This window comes from Mastigoproctus giganteus, unplaced genomic scaffold (assembly GCF_048544385.1).
Source record: "Mastigoproctus giganteus isolate SK-2022 unplaced genomic scaffold, ASM4854438v1 scaffold_53, whole genome shotgun sequence".
NCBI lineage: Eukaryota > Metazoa > Arthropoda > Arachnida > Uropygi > Thelyphonidae > Mastigoproctus > Mastigoproctus giganteus.
Window position 1 is genome coordinate 88,802 of NW_028328330.1, and position 21,602 is coordinate 110,403.

The window sequence follows — 21,602 nt, forward strand, 5'->3', positions numbered from 1 at the left end:
TGACCCGGGTCCAGCAGACGCTACTTTCTCTTTCTGAGTGTTCATTCGACATTCGTTTCTGTTGGATCCCAAGCTACATTGGGATCAAGGGTAACGAACTGGCTGATGCTGCAGCCAGCTCACCGCAACATGACAATGCTCTTTGCCTGTTAGTCCCCTATGCAGACTACAGGCATTTAATACACGCAGAATTACTCTCGCAATGGTAACAATCTTGGCATGGACAGGCCACAAACAAGCTGTATCAGATAAAGCCTGTAATCCAACATTGGCAGTCTAGTCTGCACAGGAAACGCAGAGAGGAAGTTGTTTTAGCTCGGCCCCGCATAAGACACAGTCATCTTACGCATGCATTTCTGCTGAGGGCAGATGACTCTCCTATGTTGAGAATTGTGACACCTTTTTAACTATTCGTCATATTTTAACTGGGTGTCCCCGTTTTAGAGACGAATTGTATATTTTAATTACTAAAACGTGATGTAAATTTTATGAAACCTGATGTATATTTTACATCTGTGAGTCATCTGGCTGAGCCTTATACACTCAGCCAGATATTGTCTGACAATGACCATGTGTCTTGTCTGCTGGTTTTAGCTTTCTAAAATCAGTAAATCTTTTTACTCGTATTTAAAAATCTACCTTGTTATTGTTACTTGTTTATTGATATTTGTTTTATATAGTTTATACTTGTTTTTATATCTTGACTTAGTGACCTAATTCATTAGACCACTGAAGGTTTTATTTTTTTTATAACCAGGTATTAGCGCATTATTGCCTTGGTTGCTAATGCACCAATAAAACCCAACCAACCAACCAACTACGGTCGCAGGGTGTCGTTTGTATATAGCACTTTTTATTTCTACTTTTGGTACGTGTTGAATATGAAAGTAGAGTATAAAATAATGAGGTAGACAACTTCTAGAGTAACAAGGAATGTTTATTTCTTTCATTTAAAACAGAGCACACTAGTTCTGTTCACCATCATGATCTTCTGCCTTTAGAAAGCTAAAAAAAAAAAAAAAGAAAAAGAAAATAAGAAAACATTCAGTTTTAAATAAATAATAGTATAGTGATATTTTATGCTCAATTAGATTACTCTGGATTATACATTAGCATAATTTCGTTAAAAACCTATCTGATCTCTTCTGTATTGAATCTCGATTCTCCTCGAAGTGGAAACAAATACGTGGTGAGGAGTTCCTTCTGGTACAGCTTTACTGAGATCTTAAAACTAAGATCGTTGGATTGTGGCGTGTTTAGCAATACAATTTCCCTACTCTCGTGGCCCAACGAACAAGATTCAGGCTGGAGAAAGTGCGGTTATTATAGTGAAGGCATCATGAAACACTAAATAATTAGCCAACCAACCCATCAGGCTTTGGTTAGTGTGTTAAGCCCTGCAGGAACTAACGCTATGAGGCGATAGTATACTGTTTTTGTAAATTGCATGTTTGCTGTGGTTGATTTCCTGCTTGCTGGAATTAAAATCTAGAGTTCCCGGAGAACGCAACACTCATCTGAAACCCGACTAACTCATACCTTGTGGAAAAAAAGCCCACAAGGAGTGGGAGGGGAAGGAGGGCTTATCGACTGTGCTATTCCTAAGGCTATACGGTTGTGTAGAAGTTCTTCATTGGACCACATACATGACAAGTTTTTTTTAAGAATATATAATTTGCTAAAGTAATGTAAGCTGCAAAGATGAAAGGATTACATCGCAAATTTTAAAAATGTCAGACATCGTAGCTGAACTTTCTGCTAAATTCCTACGGTTTAATTTGCAGTTGAAGAAATACTTTGTTATTAAACTGAAGTATCAGAAATCTCAAAAAAAAAAAGCTAAACGTCTTCCCGAGGTAAGACCGATTAAGGTGTCTGAGATAAATTTCACTTAATATTCTCAAGTAAGGTTTCACAAATTTGAAATTTGTAAGTGCTGCTATTTCACTAAGGGACTGACTTAATTTGCCTTTCAGCTTGCTTGGAGAATTTATACCCTACTTTGTTCCACGTAAGGAACCATCTATTAGTTGGTTTACTGCCCAGGCCTGATGATCTTACGTGGAGATGAGGAAATTCTGTTAACCATTGACTGCCCTTGTTTTATCAATAATCATCACTTCTAGCCATATGACTGAGCTCTTCATAGCCCCTCAGATTTTATCCGAAATGATTGATGGCCATTTAACATTTATCGAACTGAGATATATCTAAATCACAGGACCTGTAATATTATTCAACTAATAAGTATTGCTGTTTATTCTTTCTTATTTGTAATAAGGCACGCATTTGCCTTGGGCGCTGAGACGTTAGGATGCCATTTCAGGAAAAAGTCAGGGAGCCACTTATGCGCCATTCAGTTTAGCCCTTGTCATGTTTTATCATACAGATGTGTTTTGTTTTGTAACCCAGGACAAGGCCAATATGGCCTCGCAGCACAATGGTTATGTTCCACATCGTGGAAGAATAGCAGAGGACTTGGGTTTGAAACCTCTCAAAATGGGAGGAATTTTTATGGGCTTTGTTCATATGTCAGTTTCTCGAAACAGGATCGCATGTCTCTCACCCCCCCCCCCCAGAAACTGTTTCATTCAGAAATGGGCCAAAGAGACCATATAATATATACGTAATTATCACTTTCAGTACACTTATGCCTCAACTGACTTAGAGCAAATGCATAATAAAATTATTTATAATAACACTGCTCGTGCAAGCTGTTTTTATTAACAGAAAATTTAAAATCAGCATCACAAGTGAGAATCAAAAGGGTGCAATAATTAGTAAAAGGATCTAATTACTTACTCTTGCACGTATTTTCGCACTCCTCTTCGCTCTCAAAGTTGTTTTCGTTACCTCCGCAGCCACCATAAATGAAGATTTCACATTTCCCTGTCTTAGGGTTGAAAAAGTGACGAGGGAAATAGGCTCTGCAAAGTCCAGTCTCCGGTTCAAGCTCACAAATGGAAGAAGGTGCGTGCAGAGCTAGAAAAGAAATGGCCACAAATGATTGTGGGAAATGGTAAAGGAATTGGTAACTCGTTTGTAGTGAAGAATAAAATCTGAAACCAGTTGCCTTGTTTGTCAAAAACTTTATCAGAATTACGTTTTTCCAAGATATAGTAAAATTACAAAAAATGATTAAATATTTGGAGGTACTTAATCACGTTTCTACTTAAAAAAACTGAAAAGGAAAAAACTTGAACCCACACCATATCACACAAACAAACCAGTGCGTTTTTCGCTCCTGGTGTAACAGTAGGTGTTAAAATGCAATTACTACCACCAAGATTTTAATTTATTTTGCTATTAAATATTTCTTTGAATATCAATAAGAAATACATCGTAATAATACGAAACGAAAATTATACAGAATGTGCGGTTCTCCTTAAATAACGTCCGATTTTTTCCACACTCTGTTCTACCTTTTGACAATAAGAACAAAAACATGGCTCAACTCTTATAATATCATGGAAACGGTTCATTTGCTCCAAAATTTAGGTCAATTTAGCCAATGAAAATTTATGACAACAGAAGAGGTCATCGGTCCAGTTGGAACTGGTAATTGCGTCGCTCGAAATAGATTTAATATTTTTTAAAATTTACCTAAATTTCTCATCGTAGTCAGTGTTAATTTTCGCATAGTCTGCTGGAATACAGGCTTATTGCAATTCTTTTTTATAGAAATAGCTGCATAAATTATATTATGATTCTTAAGTTGATCAAATATATCCGTCACCAAATCTACTAAGAAAGTTTACATATATAAGTTATGAATAACTAGAAATTTTAAAGAAAGTGTAGAGAATGAGCTGGAATTTCTCTAATCTCTGTGTACAATTTCTTATCAGCATATCTTGCTGGAAATAATTCGTAACCTTTCCTCCACCCTTCAATATTCTGAAAAACTATGAATTTCTCTCCTTCCCGATGTTTATTAATCTTAAGAAATTCGCCCTTACCTCCACACTTGTTCAAACACTCGTTGACGGTCTCAAAGTTGTTTCTGTTTCCACCACATCCACCATAGATGAAAGGGAGACACTGGCCTTCATCCTGATCGTAATAGAATCGTGGGAAACTACCCCTGCAGGGACCAGTTTCTCCTTTCTTATCGCAATCGGGTCTGTCAAGAGCTCTTGCGAAATCTCCTTCTGCAAAATAAAAGCAAAACTGCATCATAGTTTTTCTAACTTTATAATTGGATTTAACCTTTTCTGTCTTTCTTTCTAAGAAGTTTTAACTTCAATAAAATTACTTTAAAATAGAGAATATTAAAATGACTAATGGGATATTAATGCAATAAAATATTTTCCGAAATTAGCCATAAAAGGTATTGCTAGGGATGGGCAAACTATATAAACACTTGGATGAGATAAATTTTCAGTTTATTTTCCTAAATTAATGATTTTTTCCCCTCTCAAAAAGGAAAGGACATCAATGTTCGTGTCTATTTTATGGTAATAGAAAACTCCTTAATGGCCTGTATTATTGGTGTTTACGAAGAAATAATATCATAAATACGTACATAAATATGTAGAGTTCCAGGTCCTGAAGTGGAAAATAAAAAGCAGGCACTTTAACTTCAAATCAAGAAATTTTCTCCTTTACACTGTGCATTTTACCACACAAGAGTTAACAAGTATCGTTGGACTAAATCGTGTCTATTATGAAATGATTAAACATATCCAACCAAATTCTGTAAATAACCTCTTATACCTTATAACGGAACATTTCTTGAACAGTTCCCTGACTGCTAGCACAAGGTATCTTCCTGACTAGATATTCGTGCAAAATCCTGGAGCGAGAGCGGTCAATTCTCGTTTCGTCTTATTCGATATTTTAAAGCAAATGATGTCCTCTCCAAGATGCCATGCGACCTCCAAAGGAAGAAGTCAACACTAAACTACTTAGTTAATTTGGAAACTTCTATCATATATGTTCTTCTAAAACGCGAGCACCTAGTGTCCGTCTTCTTTAGTATAGAAAGAACATAATGCTTAGTATGGAAAGAGCATATGACAACTTGGAGTTGTTGTATTAAACCCCACCTCACTGCTCCTCTTAAAAACTAGGGTTAATAACCTTGATTTTAATAAAGGACCAGTATCTCATTGGTCTTTCCAAAATCGTGCAGGTTCTAATCACTCCCGATCCTTTTTCCAAGAATAAGTATTAATATTTAAAACTAATTCCCAAGGATCAGTTTTAAGCTTTAACGTTTTTGCAATGAAAGCTAATTCCATAATTCCATCACAGTGCTCCTCATACTGTAATGAACGCCATAATTCCATCATAGTGCTCCTCATACTGAAATGAAGTTTGTTAAACAAGTCAAACAAGTTTGACTTGTTTAACAAACTTTTTACAGTCACTGCAACATAGGTCATTGGAAGCCAAGAAGAAGCCGTTGATCCCTCAACTGCTAATAGCTCCTCTCCCTCTCTCTCCCTTCGCAGAAGAAGACCATTTGATTATTTTTGTCACAAGTGCAATCTTCATCTTGGAGCTGAAATGAGGCTTGGACAAAATGCTATTCAAACAGTATGTGAGAACAGATTTTTTGGATGGTATTTGATAAGCTCACTTTTTTTCAACACTTCAGTCAACGACGTATATAGTGCACCTCTCGTGCACATTATATTTTCCTTATTGGGATGGGTGTATGCTGGTGTACACCATACTAAGTCTCTCTCGTGCAGTTTTTCGGTCTAAACTAGAATACGAATCCCAGGTGTTCGTACCTGAGAGGAACAGTGCACTTCGATGGCTGTAATTCATTTTGCTACTGGAGGATTTCGAACGTCTCCTGTCCAGAGCCCACATGTGGAAGCAAAGGAACCATCGTTGTTGCTTCAAAGCGTTGCCCGTACAGTAAGCTTTAAAACTTGAGTCAGACCATTATGTGAGACCACTTCACATGCACATTCGTTTTCGAGCCTGCTTGGGATAATTTACACCCGTTTGATCAAAAATTTAGAAACTGTTGCAATTGGATAGCAGATAATTAAATGTACGGTAAACATGATATGATCACAAGTTCTCTGGTATCAGATAAATACTATAGATTTTAATGGGCTTCTTAGTCGATTCATTCACTGGGAAAAGAGATGATCTTTCCAATTTCAGAAAGGTGTTATTGTTGGAGAATGGTTAGTAGGAGCCGCAAATGAGAAAACAAAGTAAATCACTTGTAAGTCGAAAACAATAATATCGAAAACAATAAACAATGGGCGAAAGACGAAAAGAGAATGAAGTCTAAAAGGAAGAAATGCTGCACAAAGTCTGTTCTCCAAAAACGAGGCTTCACAATAGAAGATCCGGTGTGCAGAAAATGATGGAAAAATTCAAGGCAAAGAAAGACCAATTTCCAACCGAAATGTGCAGAGAGAGAGTTGAAAAATCTGGGATTTGATAGTCGTGTGGCTATACGAAAGCCAGTTCTATCTGTAAAACATCGAACGATTCGACTGGGTTGGTACCTCCAATGCCAAGATTGGACTATGGAACAGAAGGATCATGAGGTCTGATGGTTCTTCATTTAGCTTCTTTTTACTGAAACTTTATCTACTTTAATAGAAAGTACCTTCTTTTTAGATAAATTAACAAGTTAATGTATGCACATGTACATACATTAACAAGTTTGAACATGTACCTCGAAAAGTCATCACACTCCTCCAAACTGCATACAACGGTTTAACCAGCCAGGTGCGCATCCAGAACGATTTATCTGAGGAATTTACCATCCAAACTGGAGTCCGCCAAGGGGATGTAGCCTCCCCGTTGCTTTTCAACATCGTGGTCGACGCCATTATGAGGCAAGCATTCAGAAATAGACAGGGCATACAATATGACAAGGATCACTATGTGACTGACCTGATGTTTGCTGATGATAGTGCTATCCTTGCCGGTAACGACGCTGAAGCCACGGACATCCTCTACGACATTGTGCCGCATTGCCCGGCCATACGGTTTGAAGATCAATGCTGGTAAGACAAAGGCCCTGACAACGGATGGGTCGCAAGCCACCATCTATCTCGAAGGCGTCCAGATCGAGCAAGTGCAGGACTTTAAATACCTTGGGTCGCTGGTCGAGGAGAAGAAAGTTGCATCCACCATGGAAATCCAATAAAATCGCAGTGTCTGCCTGTCCAGAATTGGACAGGCGGCCACTGCGTTCGCCTCGCTCAAATGGTGTCTGTGGAAGAGGACCAACATTTCCACAAAGACTAAAATCCGACTCTTCCGGACTTTGATCCTGCCCATTCTTCTTTACGGATCGGAAACATGGATTTGTCTCAAGTTAGATTTGAACAAACTTGAGGTATTCCAAATGCGATGCCTGCGGCAGATCTTGGGCATCTCTCTTCGCGACCGTATCACTAATGATACCATCCGCGCCAGATGCCAACAGCAACCAACCATTGCCGACCAAATCCAGAAGCGAAGGCTTAGATGGTTTGGCCACGTATGTAGAATGGGCACGAACAGAATACCATCCACACTCCTTTGGAGACAACGACCCACCCAATGGAGCATCCAACGGACCGCGCCTAGGAAAACGTGGGCCAAGCAAGTGGAAAATGACTTGAAGAGCCGACGTCTCGACCTTAACCAGGCCAGGACTGACGCCATGGATCGTAAGGTATGGAAGAACATCACAGAGCAAGTCCGTAACCCTGCGGCACCTACAGCAGCATACTGGTTGCATGACCAACCGCCTCCCCCAGCTGCCAGCTAAGGACCAAAGAAGAAGAAGAAGAAGAATGTATGCAATGCATTACGCTTCTGGTGCGTTAGCAAACAGTATTCATGATTTATGAGAGTTTGAAAATAAAGAGCAAAAAACAACGACTTTCATGTGGGAATCGAGAAAATTTTAATTTCTGCACATCTGTCACATTTCCAAATTCATTCATCCAACCAGTGTATGAAAACATATCAGCCAATGCTCCAGCTACAATATCCGGAATATGGATAACTTATGTAATATGTATGAAAAATAAACAAATAATAATTACCGGATTTCTATTAGTCCAATTTTTATGAATTCTTGGAATTCTTTGAGAAACCTTTTCAAAAAGCTCGAATATGAAATTTCATTGAAATACTTCTATTGTCTTCACCACTGGGAAGTGGTGAAGACAATAGAAGCATTATCTATCTATATATATATATACTAACGCGCCTAAAAAAGATGTTAATTAGGTGAAGAAATTAAAAAAAGAAGCTAACTTCTCATTTAGCTTTATTTTTACAGAAAAGTACTTTCTTTAATAAAAAAAAATCAAAAGATTCGGCTGGAGTGGTGGCGCCGATGGGAAGGCTGGACTGTGGGACAGTCGAAAAATATCATGTAGTCTGACGAGTAGGTTAATAGTTTTTGCACCAATGGTAAGCTAAAAGTATGGTGTGACCCTCATGAAACCATTCATGTAGACTGTATCGTGTCTACCACTCAAGTGGCTGGAAGCGGTATCATACTGTGGGGTATGTTCTGTTGGTATGCACTGTATCTGCTCAAACCATTGGAATATAGTGTTGTCTCCAACGAATATCCTTCTATCGTATCGGAACCTTGCAGTGCTTCATTTTCACCCGGATTGCGATGGATCTTTTCCAGACAACAAAAAACTATCAACCATGCAAAAGTTTTATCTGAATGGTTCGAGGAATATCCCCAGATTTCCCGTGAGGATTTGTGGGATGAGCTGAGGATGTCTGGGATATGTTGAAGATGGCAGGTCTCCACCGACCACAATTCAGTAACCAACGTGTATGGGCTGTAATTCGGGCAAAATGTGGTCCAATTAGACATTTAATAGAGGTTTTAAATAAAATTTCTTGGAAACTTTACCCGCTATAAATTATATATATAGTTTCTGGGCGAACGGCACGGTGATGACAGGAGACGCTTACTTTTTTGCTCACCCGCTTAAAATGTATCAATATGGTAGGATAATGTGTGATTTTAGTTTTACTTAAATTAAAGTAAAGTAAGATGAATGCTATTACTTACTACTACATCTGCCCTCGCAGTCCTCTTTGGTCTCAAAGTTGTTTGCATTTCCTTTACAACCACCATAGATGAATTGCTCACAAGTTCCCTTCTCGCTGTTAAAATGGAAGCGGGGAAAATAAGCCCTGCATGGTCCAGTTTCGGCCTTCAAAGAGCATATATCGACTTCGTCTGTTACGATAATGAAAAATATTGCACATTTAGCGAAGTTTGTGTATTTATAATCAATTACAAGTATTATTTTTAACGTGGAAATTAAATAATTGACATTATAAATTGGTGAATTTTAGATATATAAGCATCGGATGAAGACAAAGAGGAATATTTCTAGAATCCATTTATTGTTTGATTACCTTTAGAACCAGCTGTAGTTCGGTAGTTTCAGAGTATAATTAGAAATCGAACAACCTCGTGATGTGCTATCTCATCACTAGATTTTTAGCTACCCAACCAGTGGTTCGCCTTTTATGAGCAGAACTTCCACTGTATTAGCTGCGATTAATTAAATCAGATTTCGGCCCCGGGTGCCAAGCGTTATTGTGATCGAGCGATTCTCTGAGCTATTTACAAAGCGTTTTCTTACTGCGACAGTTCTTGTTAATTTGGAAAGTTTCTCTTACGTTTAAAGCTATTTATTGTTAACTTACTCTTACGAATTGTAAGTAAGTTACAGAAAGGAAAACCACCTTTCTTTTTTCTTTCCTTAAACTAACAAACTAACTTACACCGCTTGGTCACTCTAGCGGCACTGCTCCTGCCTCCCCGTGGCGGGGCCGGTAACCTTGGCAGAAAAGTCTCTCTGCCAGGGGCTAAAAGGAGCTGACATGGATCTCAAAGATAGTTATCCATCTGTTGAGCCTCGTGCCTCAACCTGTCCAAGGACAGACCAAACTGATTTTGACACCTCCCATCCTAAGAGACAAAGAACAGAAGTTTCCAAAAAGGAATCACCTCTGTTTCTTATAATACATTCCCAAACAAGTCAACCAATAGGTGCACTTTCTCCATTTCTTATCGAGAAATGTCTCGAGAATGCTGCCGGACCACCTAAAATGGTGAAAAGACTCCGCTCCGGAGATCTACTTATAGAGACCATGAATAGTAGGCACTCTGAAGCCCTACTAAGAATCTCAAAATTTGCGAATATTCCTGTCACAGTAACTCCACATGCCACCCTAAACTCATCCAAAGGAGTGCTCTCTGAGTGGGACTTATTAAATGTTACTGAAGAGGAGTTAGTCCAAGAGCTACAAGATCAAAAGGTTATACAGGCAAAGCGAATTAAAATCAAAAAAGATGGTGAACTGGTTCCGACACGTAGTGTTATACTGACCTTTTCAACGCCAGTCCTTCCAGCTACAGTCAAGGCTGGATATCTAAACTGTCATATCCGACCTTATATCCCAAATCCGCTCAGGTGCTTCAAGTGCCAAAAATTTGGCCATGCTCAAACTGTGTGTAGAGGGGTTTCAGTGTGCCCCAACTGTGGATCCAAGGAACACACTCAGACAGACTGCCCAGCACAAACACCAGTATGTCCAAACTGCAATGGTAGCCATCCAGCTTACTCAAAAATTTGTGAAACCTGGAAAATTGGAAAGAAGATACAGAAATACAAAATAGAAAACAAAGTGACTTATCAAGAAGCAAGGAAACAAGTTTTGCCCACAGTACCGAAACTCTCATATGCAGCTGCAACACAAAAATACAAATCAGAAGGAACCCAAACTGAAGTGTCCATACCACCAGCTACATCCATTTCCGGCTGGGCTCGGGCTATTCTAGCGAATCCGCAGGAGTTTCCTAAAGAACAAGTAAAAGACCAAGCAAATAATACCCCAGTCACCGTACCACCAACTATTACTCCATCACGTTCAGATACTGAAAGTCTGAGAAATCTTAAACAGCAAAATACTTTAACCGCAGATATGGAAACCGATAACACCACCAACAATGATGAAACCGTCTTAGAAATACATGCTGAGGAAGACATGGATACTGCACGACCCGTTTTCCCGAAAAAAGATAAAATAAAACTGGACCGCCATAAACAGATTGGCTCTAAAAAGCAATCAGAAATACTTTCTACTTCAAAAGCTAAATAATGGATCAGTTGATTCAATGGAATTGTAGAGGCCTCCGTAGCAACATAGACGATATTCTTGACTTGATAAATCAGCATCACCCAGTAGGCATCTGCCTACAAGAAACAAATCTCTCTCCCCAAGTGACACTTTCAGTTAAAAACTATACATTGTTCAGGCAAGACAGGATCTCTGCCCATGGGTCACATGGTGGTGTAGCTATATTGGTTGACAGCAAAATCCCGTCCAGACGTATTCCTGTACAAAGCACTTTAGAAGTAGTTGCAGTACGCCTCGCTCTTGGCAAAACGCTTACTCTTGTATCCATATATATCTCACCAAATCAGAACTGCTCGATAACTGAACTAGATGATCTTATCTTACAACTGCCTTCTCCTTTCTGCATATTGGGTGATTTTAATGCGCATCACCAGTTATGGGGATCTTTATATACAGACAACCGGGGACGCACGATAGAGGGGCCCCGAGTGCCAAGCGAGTGACTATAGCGATTTCTAAGCGATTTTGAAAGCGATTTACTTAAAAGAGCGGTTGAGTATAGAATAGTGTTATTTTTCTGAAGTTATTTAATTTTGCACTTCTGAAGTAAAGAAGTTAGCTCACTTGATAGAAAGGCAAGACACCTTTCTTTTTGTAAATAGGAATAACTTATTAACACACTAACAACTAATCTCTTTATCGCTTGGTCACTGGTGGCACCGCTCCTGCCTCCACGTGGCAGGGCTGGAAGTCTGGGAGAAGAAATCCACTCTCCCAGGGCTAAAAGGAGCAGTAATGGAAAACACAAAACAGTCCAGCTGCGGATCTACTGATCCAGATCTAGATAGGCATGACCTAGATCATGACTTAAACCCATCCCATGCCAAGAGACAAAAAAAAAGAAGGGACAGATTATTCTGCTCCTCTCTTTTTAATATTGCATTCCTCCACAGACCAACCACTGAGTAAGTTATCTCCATTTTTGATTCAGAAATGTCTCGAAAATGTGGCTGGCCCTCCAAAAATGGTTCGTCGATTAAGATCTGGAGATTTATTAGTGGAGATGAACGAACATAGACATGCAGAGAGACTCCTGAAAATTTCTACCTTTGGTGGAATTCCCACAAAGGTTACCCCACATGCCACCTTGAACTCCTCTAAAGGGGTAATATCAGAATGGGATCTCCTAAATGTATCGGAAGATGAACTTGTCCAGGAATTAAACAACCAAAATGTAATCCACGCCAAAAGAATTTTGATCAAAAGAGATGGAGAGCTTGTCCCTACTCGGACAGTTATACTGACTTTTAAAACACCAATTCTCCCCACAACTATAAAGGCTGGATACCTCAGATGTCATGTTAGACCATACATTCCCAATCCGGTATGGTGCTTCAAGTGCCAAAAATTTGGTCATTCGCAAACGGTATGCAGAGGTGTAGTCACTTGTGCTGCTTGCGGTTCTAAAGAACACACACATACCGATTGTAACAAGGAAACTCAAAACTGTCCTAATTGCCATGGAAATCATTCTGCCTTCTCTAAGGACTGCGATCAATGGAAACGAGAGAAGAATATTCAGAAATATAAAATAGAGCATAAGGTGTCATATCAAGAGGCAAAACAACAATTTACAACTCCTGTCAAATCATCTACGTATGCATCAATTACTCAACGACTACGCTCAATATCAACTCAAACTGACTGCTCAGTCCCTCCAAATATCTCTATATCTGGTTGGGCTAAATCAGTACTTTCTTCATCAAAGGAACACTCTCCCTCCAGATATGTAACAAAAGAAGTAAATACACCAGTAACAGTTCCTCCAGATAAGAATCTCAAACAGCAACAGAAAGAACAAATTTGAACGCCAACTTCAAATATCAATGAATCGCATCCTGACATGGATGACACAAAATGGTTATAGACTATCCAGCCAGAAATCTACTGCCATACACTTCTGCTCTAGACGCAATATGCATCCTGAACCTGAGCTGCAATTGAATAACCATCCTCTTCCCATAGCTGACTGTACTCGTCTACTGGGATTGTTCTTTGACAATAAGTTAAATTTCAAAAAGCACATTGAACATCTCCGGACTACTTGTCAAAAAAAACTGAACATTCTCAGAGTCTTATCAGCCACAACATGGGGAGCAGATCGCCAAAGCCTGCTACATATATATAGATCCATAATCAGATCTCGACTGGACTACGGTGCCCCTGTCTTCGATTCTGCTAGGGAGAGCGCTTTATCTCGCCTCAATCCTATTCAACATTCAGCTCTCAGAACAGCACTAGGTGCGTTCAGAACATCTCCAGTGCAAAGCTTGTATGTTGAAGCTCATGAACCTCCCCTAAATATCAGGAGAAAGATGCTGCTGCTGAATTATGCAACCAAGATCCAAAGCCAGATGACCCATCCTAATTGGCCAATACTCTACAATCCACAGTTTATGACCTTATACAGAAACAAACCACAGACAGTTCGGCCTGCTGGTATTAGATTAAAACAGCTAGCAGAAGATTGGGATGTACACTACAATAAAATTTTACGAGATCCTATAGATCCTGATCCTCCATGGTCTGTCATCACACCATCTTGTGACAATTATTTCTACCAGTGGGGTAAACACTCTCTATCAGATATTAATATCCAGCAGCTATACATAGCGCATACTCAACGTTATCCTGACTGCGCTAAAATTTATACAGATGGATCGAAGTCTGAGAGTGGATCAGGCGCAGCAGTAGTACTCCCAGATACTACCATTTCTCTATCTCTCCCAACAGAGTGCAGTAGCTACACAACTGAATTATATGCCATAAAGCTTGCTATAGAAAGTATTTTCCATATGTCAATTCAAAAGAGCTTAATTTACACAGACTCGCAGAGTTCCTTATCAGCCTTGCAAAACAATTCCCCGTCTACTCACCCTCTATTAAAGCTCATTAGAACAGAGTTGATACGTCTGAGAGAGTGCCAACAAAAGGTTATTTTCTGCTGGATACCTGGTCATACTGGAATACCAGGAAATGAAATTGCGGATGATGCTGCCAAACATCCATCTAGAGCAGCCCCAACAAATTTCTTAATACCGTTTACTGATTATAAAATGAAGATCCGAAGTATATGTAAAGATCGATGGACTCTACAATGGCAAGCACAAATTCATAATAAACTTTTTCAAATTAAACCTGTACCAAAATTATGGGCCTCTAGCCTCATTACTAACAGACAAGAAGAAGTAATCCTAACCAGAGCCAGAATCGGTCATACTCATTTAACTCATTTGTTCCTCCTCTCAGGGAATGACCCTCCTGAGTGTAATCATTGTCATACACCACTTACAGTGAAACACATACTTCTAGAATGTACTCTGTATCATGATGCTCGACTAATGTCATTCAGTTCTCTAGCAAGCTTAAAGGTACCATTGTCACTTAGCCATATCATAGGCGAAAAATCAAACATCGCAGAATTCTTCTCCTTCCTAAAACAAATAGGAATGTATAGCCGTTTCTAATTGCTTCTACATGAAATAAACAGGCAGTATGAACCACTTTTCTAAGTGCAATATGGCCTAAGTAGCCATTGCACTTAAAACCCCATAAACAACAACAACAACAAAGAACAAATCAAGAGCTCTGAAAGAAGTGATAAATACAAACTCAGATCTGATACCATGGACATCGATGAAAAAGCAGGCGATGACGATACAATTCTTGAAATTCATCCAGAAGATGACATCGACACAGGCAGACCAGTATTCTCAAAGAAGGAAAAGGGGAAAATAGACAGGCGTAAGCAGACTACTTCACGGATGATAGCAGACACCAGTTAAAACCAAACAATGAGTACAGTTATTCAGTGGAATTGCCGTGGGCTCCGTGGTAACGTAGATGACTTTTACGATCTATTAAGTAAATATAAGCCTGTTGCAGTGTGCCTTCAAGAAACCAATCTCACAAATACAGTGTCTATGACAATTAAACATTATACTATATATAGAAAAGATAGAAGTTCCTCTAACTCAGCTCATGGAGGAGTAGCAGTCATAGTGAACTCTGTAGTTCCCTGTAGACCTATCCCCATGCAAACATCTTTAGAGGCAGAAAAATAATGAAAGCATCGGAGGCTGCTATTCCAAAATCTTCATCCAAAATCAGGTTTCATCCAAAAATGTGGTGGAATGAAGCATGTAACAATGCTAAAAAAGAAAGAAATAAGTACTGGAATCTGTTTCGAAAATATCCAACTACAGCCAACCTCCTACAGTTTAAGAGAGCCAGAGCTAAAGCTCGTCATATAAGACGAGAGAGTAAAAAAGAAGCATGGGCACGTTTCGCTTCCACCATAAACAGATCCACAGATACTTCTAAAATATGGAAAAAGATCAAACGAATTAATGGCAAATACACACAAACAATTTCTCCTATTCTACTCGTAAGAGGGAAGGAAATTTCTGAACCTCTGGAGATTGCCAATATCTTAGGTAATTCATTTGAAACACTTTCAGCTGTTGCCACATATGAACCAGCATTTCAATTGTTAAAATCCCGGACAGAAAAATACAAACTAAAATTTAATACTGCCGTCCCATATTCGTATAACCTACCTCTGACCATGATTGAATTGCGCAGTGCACTTTCCCAATTAAAGAATAGTGCTCCAGGCCCCGATGGAATTTTTTACACCATGATCTTTCATTTAAGTGAGGATTCATTAACTGCCCTATTACAACTGTATAACAGAATTTTTCTAGAGGAGTATTACCCTGCTAGCTGGTGCCATTCTTATGTGCTAGCTTTCCCGAAACCAGGAAAAGACCACACAGATCCCAGAAACTACCGCCCTATTTCTCTAACCAGTTGTCTGGGAAAAACATTAGAAAAAATAGTTAATGCTAGATTGACATGGTTTCTAGAAACGGAAAACATTCTAAGTCCAAACCAACATGGCTTCCGGAGAAGAAGATCTACACTTGATCTCATTATCAAAGCAGAAACAAATATCCGGAACGCTTTCCTCAGAAACGAGCACCTAGTCATGATATGCGTTGACATAGAGAAAGCCTTCGATACAACTTGGCGATATGGGATTCTTCAGGACTTACATAAATGTGGACTTCGGGGTCATCTGCCGATATTCATTAAAAACTTTCTAGGCAATAGATCATTTCAAGTCCGATTCCATTCATCATTGTCTCGAGCATATGTACAAGAAGAGGGAGTTCCCCAAGGTTCAGTGTTGAGCGCTACACTCTTTGCCATTAGGATTGATGCCATAACCAAGTGTATACCTAATACAGTTGATGCATACCTATATGCTGACGATCTTGCCATCTCATGTCACTCTCAAAATATGCGACTAATTGAAAGACAACTACAAGATACTATTAACAAAATAGTCTCTTGGGCCAAAAACAACGGATATCGACTTTCTAAACCAAAAACAACAGCCGTACACTTCTGTCGCAAACGTTCTTTACATCCTGATCCAGACATACAGTTAGATTCTCATCGTATTACTTTCCAGCCTAGTATTAGATTCCTTGGTGTAATTTTTGATAAAAAATTAAACTTTCTGGAGCATATAAAACATATCCGTACAAGTTGTCTTAGAAAACTAAATCTTCTGAGAGTAATTTCCTCCATGTCATGGGGCGCAGATCGCTACATGTTGCTACAGCTATATCGATCGCTGATTAGATCTAGGTTAGACTACGGGTCTCCTGCATATGACTCGGCCAGACCGAGTGCACTTAAATGGCTCGATCCTGTACATCATAGTGCCCTACGAATTGCACTGGAGGCTTTTCGTACTTCACCAATCTTAAGTCTATATACCGAAGCCTATGAGCCACCGCTACATCTTCGACGACAAGTTCTGTTACTAAATTACGCAGCCAAAATCAGGAGTCTTCCACATCATCCCATATGGCAATATCTCTTTATACCCAAATGGAGTAAACTTTATGAAAGTAAACCACGGCTCAATAAACCATCTGGCATTAGGCTTCAAGCTCTTATCACAAGCTGGGGCCTGAATTTTACTAACATTCTTCAGGACACTAGCATGGAAACCCAGCCATGGCAAATGCCCCCGATACATATTGATAGACACTTTCAGCAATGGGGAAAGAATAACCTTCCAGATTCCAACATTAGACAAATTCATAAGACCCACTCCTCTGAGTTTAGCACTTTCATTCAAATATATACAGATGGATCCAAAATTGGTAGTAAAGTTGGTACCGCTGTAGTATTACCAAATATCACCATCTCCAGACAGCTTCCGTCTGAATGCAGTACTTATACCTGAGAACTATACGGCATTGTTCTAGCTCTAGAGAATATCAAAGAAGAGTCGTGTACCAAATCCATCATATATACGGACTCATTGAGTGCTGTTAATTCTCTACAGCGTCAATTCTTCCCTAGTCATCCGCTGGTACAAAACATTTGGGCACAGCTACTAGAACTTCACGGACATGGACAGCTAGTAATATTTTGTTGGATCCCTGGACACGCTGGAATACTAGGAAACGAGCAGGCAGATCTAGCTGCTAAATGTGCTACAAATGTGATACCATCTAATTTCAGGACTCCTTATATTGACCATAAATCCATTATCAAACAGATGTATAAACAACAGTGGACACGCATGTGGCAAGGTCAAGCAAATTATAAACTTCTTGAAATCAAGAGAGAACCCAAGCAATGGCAATCCAGTCTGAGACGAAACAGAAAAGAAGAAACCATCCTAGCCAGATTACGCATTGGTCATACATTCCTCACACATAGCTACCTACTAACAAACGATGATCCTCCACAATGCAGCAACTGCTTATGTTCACTAACAGTAAAACATATCATCCTGGAATGCCCGCTATATCTGCAAGAACGGAAATCTGCTTTCTTCTCTCATTTTCATAACTCCAGCCGGTTATCATTACAGAATGTTCTAGGAGATCGTGAGGACATGAATGACATTTTTCTCTTTCTAAAATTGATAAATAAATATCACAATATATGAACCATATCACGTGTAAGACAAACTAAGAAGATATTAGACAGTAACCAGTGCATTATAGCCTAAGTTGCTGATGCACCAACAAATTTAACAACAACAACAACAACGATAGAGGCTTTTCTTGTAAAGCAAAACATCACACTGCTGAACACAGGCTCTGACACCTATGTCCATTTTCCAACAGGTTCAACTTCTGCTATAGATCTGTCATTATGCTCACCAATGTTATTTCCAGACTTCGAGTGGAGAGTTTCAGAAAATCCATTAAACAGTGACCATTTTCTTATAATCTGTAAGTGGTCGAACTAAGTGGAAATTCTCAAAAGCTGACTGGAATAAATATGCATCAAGCGTTACACTAGATGATGATATTATCCACCATCACTCCATAGATGATGCCGTTAAACACATCACAGAACAAGTCTTGGCGGCAGCTGCTACTTCCATTCCTAAAACTTCAACTAATGAATCCAAACACAAAAATTACTGGTGGAATTCGGCATGTAACACTGCTAAGAGGGAAAAGAACAAGGCATGGAATCAGTTCCGGAAAAATCCAACCACTGCCAATCTGATTATCTTCAAGAAACTTAAAGCCCAGGCCCGATACATCCGGCGAAAAGCTAAAAAAGAGTCTTGGATCCGTTTTGTTTCATCTGTCACTAAAGACTCAAGTGCTGGACTGATCTGGCGGAAAATAAGATGCCTTACCGGAAAGTCTCCATCAACTCCCTTCTCGATCATCGTCCATAAAGGACAAGAGGTAACCCTTCCCGAGAATATTTCAAACATCCTCGCGGAATCTTTTGCTCACCATTCTGCATCAACCTCATATGATCCAACTTTCATAAAAGCCAAATCAGTAGCTGAAAAATATAAAATAAAATTCGGAACGAAGTCAGCCCTCTCTTATAATGAACCACTTACCATATATGAATTAGAAGAATCTTTAAAAAAATCAGCCAATAGTTCACCTGGTCCAGACGGCATATACTACTTAATGTTAAAAAATCTAAATGAGAGAACTCGTTACTCCCTGCTAAAACTGTTCAACCGAATATTTGTTGCAAATTACTTTCCCCTCTCCTGGCGCCATTCTGTAGTTCTACCCATTCCAAAACCAGGAAAAGACCAATCAGACCCTCATAATTATAGACCAATCTCACTTACTAGTTGCCTAGGTAAGACTCTGGAAAAAATGGTACATCGTCGCCTCACCTGGTATCTGGAAACTCAAACTACTGTGAACAACGATCAGTTTGGATTTCGTAGAAACAGATCTACTTTAGACCTTATGATTAAGGCTGAGACAAATGTGCGAAATGCATTCATAAAGAACGAACATTTGGTTATGGTGAGCCTAGATATAGAGAAAGCCTTTGAAACTACGTGGCGTCATGGCATCCTTCGTGACCTGCATGCCCTAGGATTAAAAGGACATTTACCAGCATTAATCCAGAGCTTTCTTGAATATCGAACTCTCCAGGTCTGTTATCGAGGTACACTCTCCAAAATCTACATACAGGAGGAAGGAGTCCCACAAGGGTCAGTCCTTAGTGCCACACTCTTCGCAGTTAGGATACACACTCTAACAACAACCATACCGAATTCAGTAGAAACTTATCTTTATGCCGATGACCTCACTATATCCAGTCACTCAGGCGCCTCCGTAGCCAGGTGGGAAGGAGCAGCAGTGCGTAGCACACGCTTCTTGATTAGACCGGGGTTCGAGCCCGTCACCACCAAATACGGAGGATGCGGAAAGGTCATTCAGGGAATGACCACCGCATATCCCGGAGCAATATGGCCTTAGTTGCGAATGCTCCTAAAAACCAAATAACTAACAAACAAACATATCCAGTCACTCACAAAATATGTACTCTATTGAAAGGAAACTCCAACTATCAATAAATAAAATACAAACATGGATGTCACAAAATGGTTACAGACTGTCACCAGAGAAAACTGTCGCTATACACTTCTGCAAGAAGCGAAAACTGCACCCTGACCCTGAATTGCGCCTAGGAAATCATGCTATACCAGTTAATGACAATGTTAAATTCCTAGGTTTAATATTAGATAAGAAATTAAACTTCCTGAAACACATACAGCACGTACGAACTACTTGTTTGAAGAAAATGAATATTCTTAGAGTGCTTTCTGCGATGTCATGGGGAGCTGACCGACTCTCCCTTCTTCACCTGTATAAAACTTTAATCCGATCCAGACTAGACTATGGCGCACCCGTATATGACTCAGCTAGAAAATCAGCATTACAGTCCCTAAATACCATTCAACATAATGCACTTAGAATAGCTCTAGGTGCCTTCCGAACGTCGCCAGTCCAGAGTCTTTACATTGATGCACATGAACCTCCATTATCGTTACGGAGACAGATGCTGCTGCTTACATACGCTGCCAAAGTGCGGAGTATGCCCTCACATCCCATCTGGCCTTACATGTTTACTCCGTCTTTCCAAAATCTATACAGAAATAAACCAAATGAAAATAAACCTGCTGGAATTAGATTGAAGGATGTTGCACAGAATTGGAGTGTCCCACTCGACAATATCCACCCAGACACTGGAGAAATTGAACCTCCATGGTCCACTTTTAAACCTTTATCCGATGAATACTTTCAAAAGTGGGGAAAACAGGTGTTGGACAATCAAAATATACAGCAGCTACATTCAACTCATGCATCAGCAAACACTCACTGTCTTCAAATATATACTGATGGATCTAAATCTGATACAAATGTAGGTGCTGCAGTAGTTCTTCCCACTTGTGCAATCTCCGAAAAGCTCTTCCCAAGTTGCAGTATTTACACTGCTGAACTCCATGCAATACAAATGGCTATCAAACACATCAACAACAGGTCTAATGAAGAAATTATAATCTATACTGATTCCTTGAGTGCAGTAACTTCTTTACAACATAAATGTCCGAACTCTCATCCTATTCTAAAAGAAATCAGAGCTCAGCTAATTAATCTCGCAAAATATAATACAGAGGTAAGGTTCTGCTGGATTCCTGGGCATGCTGGAATCCAGGGAAATGAGAAAGCAGATCAAGCAGCAAAAAATCCAGTCAACCCCGTATCTTCACTTGCGTCGATTCCTTATATGGACTGTAAACCTATCATAAAGCAGTTATGTATTGACCAATGGACATCAGTATGGCAGCAGCAAACCCACAATAAGCTTTTCCAAATAAAGAAAAAGCCACAATACTGGAAATCTAGTTCACGATTAAATAGACGGGAAGAGGTTGTCCTTGCAAGGACACGAGTAGGAGTGGGGTCACTTTGAACGAAACTGACCAGGGGGGGCGGTCTGTCAAACCTCCCTTCCCCCACCCCGCCAACCCTCCCCTCTCCGAGCTCGCGGTCTGCCTCCCCCCTCCCTCCCCTACCCCGAAACACTTTGAACAGAATTGCACAGCGGGTGGTCTGGCGACTTCCCCC

The 21,602-nt window shown here is 39.7% G+C and overlaps 1 protein-coding gene across 1 annotated transcript; it reads right to left on the reverse strand.

Annotated features, from left to right (window-relative positions):
• Window positions 1-916: 916 nt before the first annotated feature.
• Window positions 917-15,729, reverse strand: LOC150074845 (actinia tenebrosa protease inhibitors-like). The gene is made up of 5 exons (XM_090389472.1): window positions 15,720-15,729; window positions 9,017-9,187; window positions 3,960-4,151; window positions 2,803-2,982; window positions 917-1,005 (listed from the first exon to the last, which is right to left on the reverse strand). Exons 1-5 carry the CDS (start codon window positions 15,727-15,729, stop codon window positions 998-1,000), a joined length of 561 nt encoding a protein of 186 aa, XP_090245598.1. The 3' UTR covers window positions 917-997.
• Window positions 15,730-21,602: the final 5,873 nt, after the last annotated feature.

What these genes read in the sequence shown, in the direction of transcription:
- LOC150074845 (XM_090389472.1), bottom strand. An exon ending in CTGCGAGGGCAGATGTAGTA is followed by an intron (nt 4,152 to 9,016) that starts GTAAGTAATAGC and finishes TTTATTTTGCAG; the next exon opens with AAGGAGATTTCGCAAGAGCT. An exon ending in GTGTTTGAACAAGTGTGGAG is followed by an intron (nt 2,983 to 3,959) that starts GTAAGGGCGAAT and finishes TTTCTTTTCTAG; the next exon opens with CTCTGCACGCACCTTCTTCC.